The sequence below is a fragment of the Solea senegalensis genome, linkage group LG21 (assembly GCF_019176455.1).
Source record: "Solea senegalensis isolate Sse05_10M linkage group LG21, IFAPA_SoseM_1, whole genome shotgun sequence".
In the NCBI taxonomy this organism is placed as follows: Eukaryota; Metazoa; Chordata; class Actinopteri; order Pleuronectiformes; family Soleidae; genus Solea; species Solea senegalensis.
In genome coordinates this window covers 3,007,436-3,019,260 of record NC_058040.1, presented here as the reverse complement: position 1 = coordinate 3,019,260, position 11,825 = coordinate 3,007,436, and the positions used below count along the sequence as shown (strand labels likewise).

The window sequence follows — 11,825 nt, the reverse complement described above, 5'->3', positions numbered from 1 at the left end:
GACGACATACTATAATATGACTTTTTGACTGATTTTGGACGACATATTAAACTATGGCATTTTTGTGACTTTTTGGACGACGTACTAAACTATGACATTTTGGTGACTTTTGGACGACATTCTAAACTATGACATTTTGGTGAGTTTTTGGACGATTTACTAAACCATGACATTTTTGTGTGATTTTGGACGACATACTAAACGATGACATTCTGGTCAAATGTTTTTTTTCCAAAAACTTTTTGTAAAAAAACCACAGCTGATTAACTCAGCTACTTGATGTTTACATTGTGGTCATTGGGTTGCCTTAGTTAGAGCTTACATCATATTTCACAATAACACCACATTCGGGTTAATTTAACTGTGCGACCAAGACAGCCTTGATAGAGGCATCAAACGTGAGCTAGCTAAGCGAAATTAGCTTAACTGACATTCATTTTTCACTGTGTTAACCCAGGCAGCCGCATGCTATTCATTGTGAGTGCTGTCGCTGTTGGGAACAAAGTCCCAACGAACATCGTGGTCCTCTGCACGTCCAGGGAATCGATTTAGACCTTATGGCCGCAGACATACATACATACATTACCTCACTCTTCGTGAGGTAAATGTTTGTATAGTTTGCATTCACTTTTTATCCAAATTTGAAGTTTCCCACTGCTGCTGAGAATTGTGCATGTTTTTCCCAACGTCCTAGACATCGTTGTCAAAATTAATGCTGCATAAAAAGTACAGGTAAAAGTAGAAATGTAAGATGATAAGCATGATGAGGGTTTGCCCTTCATCTAATTTAAATGACTGAGATCCTCATTTAGTGTAGAGGCCTGTCATAAGCTGTTGATACATTTCCTTTGTGTGTGTGTGTGTGTGTGAATGCACAGGCGTTTCCCTCACCTCTTCCTAACAGCCTCATTAACCTCTAAATACCAGTTTAGGATCAAAGACCGCGTCGGTGCTCACACCTGTGTCTCTTCTGTCAGATCCTCACTGTGACGTGTGCACACACTTCATACAACACGCCGACGTTTTCTGAAAGGTATAATATTTGGTTTTTCAAATTGAACACAGTTGAACTCTGTCAAACTCAAACAGGATTCCTTGTGCCTGAACATGTGGTCGCAGGGAAAATGACTTGATTTTTCTTTTTTTTGTCTGCAAATCACCATCGACACGTCTCTGCCTTTGACGCCGAATGTGTGAAGCACAAAAGTCTCTCAGAGACAAGTAGTCACGAGAGTGACGTCCTGGTCCTGTACTGAGGAGACTGAGAGTCTGGGCCTTCTTTGTGAGAACAAAGAGGATGTAGTTTGTGGAAATGTAAATTCATTGTTTCACTGCTGGTGCAGGATTTATTACAGGAACTTATGTTTTGGCCAGGAAAAATGCTCAAAAACCAGCTGCTTTTTTGTTGTACTGATTTGAACTCAATACCTACTGTATATACTCCTGACTCCATCAGAAGAATTTACATTTTGCACTGTTGGATCTTAAGAAGGTTCTCAGTAATGCTTCAAAATGCAAAAAGAAGAAATGGGAGTGAGACAAAAAAAATTTGAATAGGCAATTTAAACCTTTAAACCGAAATAGGCTGTTCATCAGCTGATCAAACGTTTAAACCTAAAGCCTAAATCTTCGCAAAAATGTGGATTCAGTGCAATGATTTTCTGTCATGACCTCCTGATGGCAAAGGCAAAAATGCTTTCTCTCTTTGAACTCGGTGGGATTGTTGAGCTGCATCAGCAAGGCCTCTCGCAGCGTGCCATTGCTGCTGAGGTTGGACGCAGTAAGACAGTCATTTTAAGCTTTTTAAAAGATCCTGAGGGAGAAAGAAAAAGAAAACATCATGAGTTTTGAGAAAAAAAGTCTGACTTTAATCTCAGAATTCTGACTTAAATCTCAGAATTCGTGTGGCCCTAATACTCTTGTCTAGATATCCACTACAAAACTGCAGTGGACATATGGACATAAACATGATCAATCTAAAAAAAATCGATATATAGGCTACATGGTTATTTTGTTTTTTGAGAGTCATTCACGGCCTCCAGCTTCTTTGCAGTTTGTGCAGAACTTCATTTCACAATCTCAAAAACATTCTTCCCCTACATCTACATCCCACTGATCCCCCCCACCCCACCCCATTTGTTGAGGGGAGTCGCTGCGCCTGCTCGTCCACCGGGACCAGTCCCACTGGCCCCATCAAAGCCCAGGGAGCCTTTGATGAGCTTGATAGGGATCAATGGGACAGGGGAAGAGGCCTTAACTCTTAACTGACTGTGTTACAGACGGGGCGGGCAACTGCTGGAGACTGCCAGCAAAGGAGATTAATGATTATTGGGCGTCATCACCACCTTGATCTGCATTGAGGAATCCATTCAGCTTTAGAAAGACTCACAGTTGATGCCTGATGTTGTTGTTTATTGACCCCGCACACACACACACACACACACACACACACACACACAGACCTTCACGCTAACTATGACATCCAGGAATGTAAGTGATTCTCTTCAGTTTTGGAAAAGTAATAATAAAAATAAACTACTTTGCCAAATATGAGCAAATAGTGTACAGCAGGTGTGTCACATGTACGGCCCGTGGGACAGAACCAGCCCACCAGTGAGCCCACTCCGGCCCCTAGGATGAATTTGTAATTATAATGTGAAATTTTAAATTTTTCCATTCCAGCCACCTGTGGCTGAATGTTTTGTGCCTTTGTAAATGGTTCATTCAGGAGTAATATTGTTGAAATTGCACTCATTTTTCTCAAGAAAGTTCAGCTTGTTCATAATATGATTTGCAAAAAGATTCTTCATATAATGTAAAACAAAGGGAAACACTTGTTGTTCATAGGTTATTATGCTATTATTTGACTGGTCTGGCTCATTAGAGTCTGTGGCTGCTACAACAACAACAAGTAGAGTGGAGTCGTGCTCGAACTGTATCATGGAAAATTGAATATTAGTCAACTAATCCTGAAATGCTCCATTCAGCATCTTCTTTATTTTGGTATGTATTGACCACTTGTTTCACTGTGTTGTTTGTACTTTAGTGAAGTATAAAACACATGGAAATGACACAAACTCTACTTTAAAAATCAAACCATGCGTTATCTTTGCTTCTAAGTCTAAAGGCCAGTGAGATCTGACGACCAGGTCCCATTCTGTTGGGACATGTGTCTTCCCTGTGGTCTGATGTCAGTGCCTGGAGGAGTGTGGGTGTGGGTGGTGGTGGTGGTGTAGTATTATGGGCTGAGTGAGGTGTGTTTGTGTCCATAACAGAGCAGCAAACAGGCCCATTAGAGATGAAAGAGTCTGAATGGAGCCAATCAAAGATGAAGCCAGCGGGAGACCATTACCCCACAGACAGCAGCGGCTGAGGACTGGGAGCCGAGGAGGAGCCCCCACCAACCTACCCACTCCCCTGGTCATGGATAAGGAGTGTTTACACACACACATTCATGTCTTAGTGATACAGTTCTAAGCACGACTCCACTCCACTCGGTTTGGTGTCAGTCCATGACTTCATAGTACCTCCTCAACATGGACGGGGGTCGTCATAGCAACGTCCGCACGAAAACTGCTGCGGCGTTGCTTTAAACGCATTTGTTTTTGGTGTAACCGAATCATTAGAATCGGAGCACAGGCTCTGAGGAATACCACTGAACGTGGTCGGGATTCAAACTCACGATCGCCGGCTTTTTAAATACACCAGACTCCTCTGTTAAATAACTGAGACATTTCTTTTTAAGTCATTTTACAGTCTGGCATTGTTTGCTTTGATTCTTGTGTCGGACGTCCCGCACATGTCTCTTCCACTGACGACGCTCTCTGACCGATCAGTGGCCGGCAGTCTGTTGACGTCACATCTTAGTATGGGCTCATCTCGCTTGGATCGGCAGGAACTTAAAAAAAAACACCAGGTACTATCACTGATGGAAAAGCAAAGAACAACACAAAACAAGGAGAGTGGATCCGTGCTAGGACTGTATAATGGAAACTTGAACATTGGTCAAGTAATCCTGAAATGCTCCATTCAGCATCTTCTTGACCGCTTGTTTCACTGACAACAAAGTATCTCTACAACGTGTCGTGTGTACTTGTACTGCAGTACATCGTCTGACGACTGACTGTACTTCGAAAAAAGCCAGACAATCATTTCACTTCAAACGGCGGATAAAACATTCCCAACGAGGATTGATCAGAGGAAAGACGCAGCGTTGATTGGCACAGTTCAAGGTTCAAAGAGGTCCTGATCACTTTGTTTTCCCTCTCCTCTCCTCCTGTCTGTCTCTCTGTGTTGTTTAATGACCTGGATGAGTATCAGCGTCTCAGTCAGTGTCAGGGCCTGCTCCACCTCGTCTTCTCCGTCCTAATCTGGGACACGCAGCAGCACACGACTGCAGCTCTTTGATGTGAAGACGGGGGACGGTGGGGGGGGGACGGGGGAGACACACGAGTGATCAGGAGACAGGACAGTCCTGTAGACAGTCAACTGTCTCTGTCTGCCTCTCTGTTCCTCGAATATTTTATAATCCAACATGGGAAAACTCACCCTTTCAAAGTAAATGCAAAGGGAAGTACTTTACTACTACTTTTTTTTGTAGTGCTGCTAATACCCATTAATATACTTCAGTACTGTCTTTAAGCAAGGGTTTGATTTATGTGCAGGACTTGTACCTCGCACAGGTACAGTGGGGTGTCACAGTAATATGGACACATAAAAGACGGTCAAATAAAATCAAATAAAAAGTAAAAGCAAGTGTACACTGGTCGTGTCATGTAGTGCAAAGGGGAGTATTTGCTTCTCAATTACACTTTACTGCTAATACCCATTAATACACTCCAGTACTGTGTTTAAGCAAGGATTTGATGCAGGATTGATCTAATACGGAGATTTCAATATTTAAATTAAAAGCAATGAATTGCCTTGTGTAAGAATGGCGCTGTACACATTAACTTGCCTTGCAAAACACTAAAAAGCACAAGCGATGAAACAAATGTAAAATATACTATTGGCAAATTTGACTGTAAACTAGCATACTTTGTGCAGGAAATGCCTCTTTTATTACATTTCAGTTTGGTGGCATTTATGATGTGAAAAGAATTTAGATAACGAAAATGGGGGACACTTTTATGAATTAAATATTGTACGTAATGTTTAAAAAAAAACAGAGAATTGACAAATTTGTATTTTAAAAAAAAACTCAAGCAATAACACTTCTTTAATTTTAAACCTGATTATTTGTGTTCTAACAGGATTTGACCACATTTATAGTGAATTTCATTGTTTTCTAACACACGTGAATATCCTTCATTTAACATTAAGAAGCCAGAGAAATAAAGCAGTTTTTATTTCAGAGTGTATTTATAGTGTGTTGTCACAGCACAAACGTCAGAAGCTAGACTCAAATATCCAGATATGAGTATAAGCCTTACAGAAATACTGATGTGATATTTATAGACAGACAGGCTGGCAAGCAGACAGGCAGACAGACAGATAGGTGAGTGTCAGCAGCAGTGAGTCACTTGACGTGTGCTTGGATCATCATCATCAGCTCATTATCAGCCTCTTTCAAAGCTAATCCTTTAATCCTCTTCAGTTTCACCGTCTTCACTACAGACGATGTGTGAGAGTGAGTAACTGCCAAAGTACACACAGTACATACTCACAGTACACACTTAGAAGTACTTTTACTCTTCATCATCATTATTATTATTATTATCATTATTATAATAATATACTGTATGTGTGCTGAATCAGAGTCAGATTTATTGCCATAGGCAAAGCTTTGACGTATAAGGTTAGTTACAGAAGGATGAAGATACGTAAAAACAAGGGTCAGCATCAGTAACAATGAAGTATCTAGTCGTAGTTACTATACTGTGAAATGTATACATATATACATACTTGTTGGTAGCATCATTTATAAGTAATTACTGTAAATGTAATCACAGTAGCAATATTTCTTGTGTCATTCTGAATTACAAGCTTTTATTATTTTACCTCTTCATTCCGCTTTTCAACACAAACCCATAAGTTATATTCTGTTACATTTTATAATTTCACATTTGCTTTAAAACGTAAGCCTTTAGTTTTATTGTAACTTTATTTTGAAAGGCACTAAGTTATCTTAACAAAGGAGGAAAAAAAAGTCTTGATAATATAATAACAACATGAAATCTATGTCATTTTTAAAGTGATAATCCACTCATTTATTGCCAGATTTGTTGAGCTGTTTCCAGATGTTTCTCACGTCTTAATGACTTCATATAATGGAAGTTATTGATCCGAGGATCATCGTAGGATTGATTGTTTTCAGTGTGAACACACTGAGATCACAGCGTCATTGTTACAGCTCAGATGATGGATTGTCTTTAATCTGAAGGGATCATCCGGGATTATTATTAAACTACTCACTGCTCATTATGCTGAAGGCCGTCTCCTTTTAAATGAAGCCTTAACTTTACCTGATGGAAAGTTTGACAGTGTTATTTTTTTAAAGTAATTGTTTAACATTCAGTGATTGTTTAAAGACTTTGATTAATGGCTCTTTGGAAATGAAATAGACTCGTGGCTGCAACCAATGAGTATTTTCTTACTCACAAATCTACAGAAAATACAGATTAATCCTCATTGATTTAATTTATCAGTTCACCATTAAGCTCTTTAGGAGCCGTGACTTCATTTGTTGTTTTAGGAAGAATGTAAGCTACAGTATAAAACAGTAAGAATGACCAGTGACATTTTAAAAAGTCAAAGTTACTTTTAAAACCTAAAACTCGATATTCAAGTCCCTCAAACCTCTGACATCCCGATTCATTTCCTGTTCATCTAATTTAGTGTGATTGCAGGAGATTTCTGCGTCTTCATTTTATCTCTTAGACAAAGTAATAAATAAATAAAATGAAAGGTACAGCGTGTAAAGCTGACCGACATTCATTAGGTGCAGTCGCGTGTTGCAGCTGAATAGCTGTCAATAACCTGCACTAAAACATGTTTAGTTTGTCCATTGTGGGCTCCTGTAAAAGTGTTTGTAGAGCTCACTGTAGAGAGTTAGGTGACTACATGTACTACGTGTTTATATAGAAATATTGTATATGCAGTATATTGATCTCAAAAGAACATTTTTAATTGAAGTGCTGGTCTTAGGGCAAAAACAAAAATTGCAATGTAGATGTCCACTGTGCTTTTGTGTATCAGATTATGAACAGTCCACTATATTTTTCTTAGTACAACGTGCCTTAATTAATAAAAAGTCAGTATAGGCTGTGAATCTGTGTTATGTTCTGTAACAAAAGCAATAACCCCAAACTCCCCAGGGATCAATAAAGTATTTCTTTGCATTGTATTGTAAGTGTTTTTGTGCTGAGTGAGTATTGGAGAAGATGCAGACAGTTTGGGGCTGAGGTGTGTCTATTATCTATTTTTTTGGAGGCAGGAAAGTGTGTGTGTGTCTATGTGTTTGATGGGTGGGGGTGGTGGAGGTGGTGGTGATGGGGCTGTTCCCAGACTTACTGGAGCCATGTTGTAACAGCCTCATTGAGACTGAATGAGACGTCTTAATTACTCCAGTTGTGAAAACTAAAGGAGGGGAGGGCGGGAGGGAAGCCAGGATGCAGGCTTTGATCTTTGGGGCTGAGAGAGTTTGGGATGAGGTGGGATGAACCCTATAAATACAGACAGGCTGCCTCTTCTTGGGCCAGATACCAACCTCCCTCCACCAGGACTTTTCAGCTGAACCTTCACTTGCTCTTTGGACAGACTCTTTCTACTCTTGTTTTGCCCTCCAAATCGAAGGATATACTTTTCTTCTTAAACTTTCTTTAAAGTAACAAACATCTCAGACATGAGAGGACACTTCTCCATCGAGTGGATGGCCCAGAGCAGCCAGCCGGCAGGGACCCAGATCGCCTCGGACTCTGGGCCCACAGCCTGTGGGACACACGCCGAGAGTCTGCCAGGTTTTTACTGCAGACAGAAGCCTGAAAATGTAGCCGAGCCAAGCAGGAGGCAAGGCCTGGATGATTACACAGCACAGCACCAAACCACGCACAATAATCAAGGTAAGTTCAGTCCTCTGGTGTCAAAAGTTCTGTCTCTCATATTAATGGGTCTTCATTTTCACCCTCAGCAGAAATGATGGCTTGGTAAAAGATATTTCTTAGCAGTGGTTTCACTATTTACTTCTTTCTGCATTTTTGTTTTCCGTGGAATTTGATAGAGTCAGATACAGCATTAAAGGCACTGTGTGTAAAACATTTACTGGTGAAGTTGCAGCTGAATATCCTTCACCTCGCCCTTCTCTTTCAAGTGTGTTGGAGAAACCACGTAGCTTTCAATTAGCATCAAAACTCAGAAGACGTGTAAAAACATGGTGGTTCAAAATGGCTGCCTACCTTTGCAGAGCTGACCTGGCTCCTAAAGAAATATAAAAGTCTCATTTGGGGGTAAATTAAAAGCAACAATGCATGCATTCACCCAAAGTTTACACACTGGACCTTAAAAGTTTGTTATCCATATAATTATTTGGTTTTAAGTTCATTTTATTCCAAGATAATAAAGAATTGAAATCTAATGAAACAACTTGTGTATACAGCATTTTTGTTAAGAGTAAGTAAATAAAATACTTTGTTTACATGCCTCCATCTCACCTTATCCCTTGTGTCCCTTGTACTTAAAATACTTAATAAGTGTAATTATGGGAGTGGCATTGCATTTCTAATTATTTAAATAATAGTGAGTTCCTGTTGTAGGCTAAAGTTGTAATTCCCAGTTGTGAGTGAAATACTCTCTGAAGTCATGAACTGCTCCAGGCTCCTCATGCCCTAAGTTCCAAATTCAAGATGGCCGCTCCAAGCATCATGAGAGTCAAAGCTATTGTTGGGGGTCTAATTTAATAAAAACTAGCACACACACACACACTCTGGATGTTGAGGAGTTCAATTAACGTGAAAATCTTCTTTTTTTCTCCCAGTGACGGAGGCTAGCTTCAGCAGCGGGACAGAGGAAGAGACCTCTGGGTATGAGAGCGAGGGGGGTCGCTCCCTCTCGCCCTCGGCCCTCCATGACAGCGCCTCCACCCCGCCGCAGTCCCCACCGTCGGGCCGGAGGCCTCGCACGGCTTTCACGGCGGAGCAGATCAGCAGCCTGGAGAGGGCCTTCAAGAGGAACGCCTACCTGGGGACACAAGACAAGGCTGAGCTTTGTAAGAAGCTTAACCTGTCTGACAAACAGGTGAGGATCCTCAGTGTGTCACTCATATAAGACTGCTGCTGCTGTTGGTAAAATCTAAGCACAAGATACCAGTAGACTGAGTTAAGTAGTACTAGAACTGTATAATATACAGCATTCATGACGGAGATTTCGCTATAGCAATGTTTAACACGTTTGTGAAGATGTTTCCCTAATGAGATTTTCCTCTTTCTTCTGTCTCAGATCCGACACTGGTTCCAGAACAGACGGATGAAGCTGAAGAGAACCATGCAGGACGCCCTGGCTCACGCCTGCCAGGCCAACATTGCCTCTCAGTTCATGCATTATCCTGAGCTGCAGGCATACAGGCCAGGACCCTACCCCAGATACCACTCAGCTGCAGTGGCAGTGGCAGCAACGGCAGTGCCGGAGACATCGGCTGCATCATACGTCCATCCACACAGCCTGCAGTACAGCGCCCGTCTGCCCAGTGTCCCCTCACTACCCCTGGACTCCTACCAGTACAGCAGCCTCCCAGGTGTCATGCTGCCGTCTGCCACCTCTCAACTCATGGGCTCCTACCCGACATATCCCCAGTATTACTAACACAGTGAAGACAACCCCCGAGAAGCTGCCGCTGCTGTCCATCCTGTGATATTTTGTTGTACAAAATAAGAGTATTTGTTTTCTGACCTTAACCTAATATGATTGACAGAAGTATGGCACAAACACTGATTAAATCTTAATAATGAATCAAACAGGGTAGTGTGCAATATTGAGATTTATGTGAATGTTTCTACTTAACTGATATAAAGTTTGCATATATTTAAATTTTAATCTATGGCATGTTTAAATTTCTGTTTTGTTCATATGTCACTGTGGGATCATATTGTTGAAATAAAAGTTTTTTAAAAAATAAATTCAACTGGTCATTTCATGTGTTTTCATACATTTAATCTAATAAAAAAAAAATACAATGTAATTGGCTATAAATCATGTGTCAGGAGATAATGTTTTATGTGAATGAAATGGGCCCGAGGATGGAGCCTTGAGGTACACCACAGCTAATGGGAGCAGTGGAAAAGAAGATGTTTCCATTTCTTTGAAACTATCAAGTAGTATGGATTTCTTTACTGTGATGAGAGCTCAAACATGACTCAAATTCATGGCTAAAATGAATTGCCAAAAATGTATTCCTTGTTTTGTAAACGTAAGGTAATATAAGAAGCTTAGAACTGGGCTTCAAGGTCATCAACAGACTCAAGAAAGTTCAGTTGTCTGCATGTACAGACAATGTTGATAAATGTTGACTAATTGGAATCTTAATTTGAACTGTGAATTTGTGTCATGTAGTGGGAATGAAGTATAGCAACAGAGGCTTGTTAGAAGTGGATGTCCATAACAACACTATTTGTGGCACACAAACAGTGTAGCAACACGTCTACTGTTAAAAATGAAACAGTACTATGTGTACGACTGATTTATGATTAAACTAATCTGATAGAAGTGCTATTAACAGTAAAAGTAGCAGTGTTGATACGGGGCAGAAATCTTGGAATAACTCAGTATGTAAGGTTGCTCCAAGTCTCTGAGTTGGAAACCTGAGTTCCTGTTGAAGAAGCACAATATGACTACAGAAATTCTGAGTTCCGATATAAATACAAAAAGCTCAGTCTGGGTTAATGAAAACAACAATTCACACAATCAGGTGATTATACCTTAAGAAAAATAATAGTATCTTCTTTTTTTGTCAACTGAAAAATAATTTCACCTAAATTTTTGTACACATTTTTTGTAAAGTAAACCTGAAAATACAGTTTCTCCACTGAACTGTTGAAAGCACTGCAAATAGAACTATACTGCCCTCTGTAGGCAGAAGCAGGTAATAATGGACACAATTCATTGGCATGTTTTACCTCAGTAAGTTGCTGTAAATATTCATTCATTCCAACTTAATATACATTTAAAATTGAACTACAGTGAGCATAATCTAACAGCATGTATTGGTGAAGTTTCATCTTGCAAATTAATAGCTCTGATAATAGACACTGAACCATGAATGACTGTCGGCCCTCTGCTTCGTCAGGCAACTTGTCCCTTCACTGGCAGTTTTTATAAAAAGTGAACATGGTGGATAGACGTTGTGGATAGCCAAGCTCAAACTTACGGCCCGCGGGCCAGAACTGGCTCACCAGAAGGTCCAATCCGGTCCCTCAAGATGAATTTGTGTAAACTACTGTTGTAAAAATGCTGCAGTCCCTTTAAGTAAGTATACATGCAGAGAGTGAGAGAGCAGCCCTGTGTATGTGTGTAAAGAGAGAGATAGTACTTCAAAGTTAGTCACTATGAAGTGTGGTAAATATGTGTTGTGTTCTAAGGCTGTAGAGAGAAATAAATGCTCAGACTCTTCCAGATCACCTGAGTGTCCACCTGTTCATCCCCGACCACTGTCCTGAAGCAGAGCAGGAAAGTTAACACTACACTGAAGACTACAATTATGTAGTTATACATACAGTTGTTCCTCATTTGTCCCCTGTTGTCGCATGTTTATTAGCTCCCACTTTAGTTTCAGGAAGTAGTACATAGATGTTCTAATCATATGTGAAATAGTAGAATTTTTAGATCCAGATACCTGT

At 40.4% G+C, this 11,825-nt stretch overlaps 1 protein-coding gene across 1 annotated transcript; it reads left to right on the top strand.

Moving 5' to 3' along the window:
• Positions 1–7,724: 7,724 nt before the first annotated feature.
• ved (ventrally expressed dharma/bozozok antagonist) lies at positions 7,725–10,079 on the top strand. Its single transcript, XM_044011803.1, has 3 exons — positions 7,725–8,060; positions 8,972–9,231; positions 9,433–10,079. The coding sequence occupies exons 1-3, from the start codon at positions 7,844–7,846 to the stop codon at positions 9,793–9,795; spliced, it is 840 nt and encodes a 279-aa protein (XP_043867738.1). The 5' UTR covers positions 7,725–7,843; the 3' UTR covers positions 9,796–10,079.
• The last annotated feature ends 1,746 nt before the right edge of the window (positions 10,080–11,825 follow it).

Coding starts and splice junctions, on each gene's coding strand:
- ved (XM_044011803.1), top strand. CDS start 7,844: ATGAGAGGACACTTCTCCATCGAGTGGATGGCCCAGAGCAGCCAGCCG. Junction 8,061..8,971: donor AACCACGCACAATAATCAAG/GTAAGTTCAGTC, acceptor TTTTTCTCCCAG/TGACGGAGGCTAGCTTCAGC. Junction 9,232..9,432: donor TTAACCTGTCTGACAAACAG/GTGAGGATCCTC, acceptor CTTCTGTCTCAG/ATCCGACACTGGTTCCAGAA.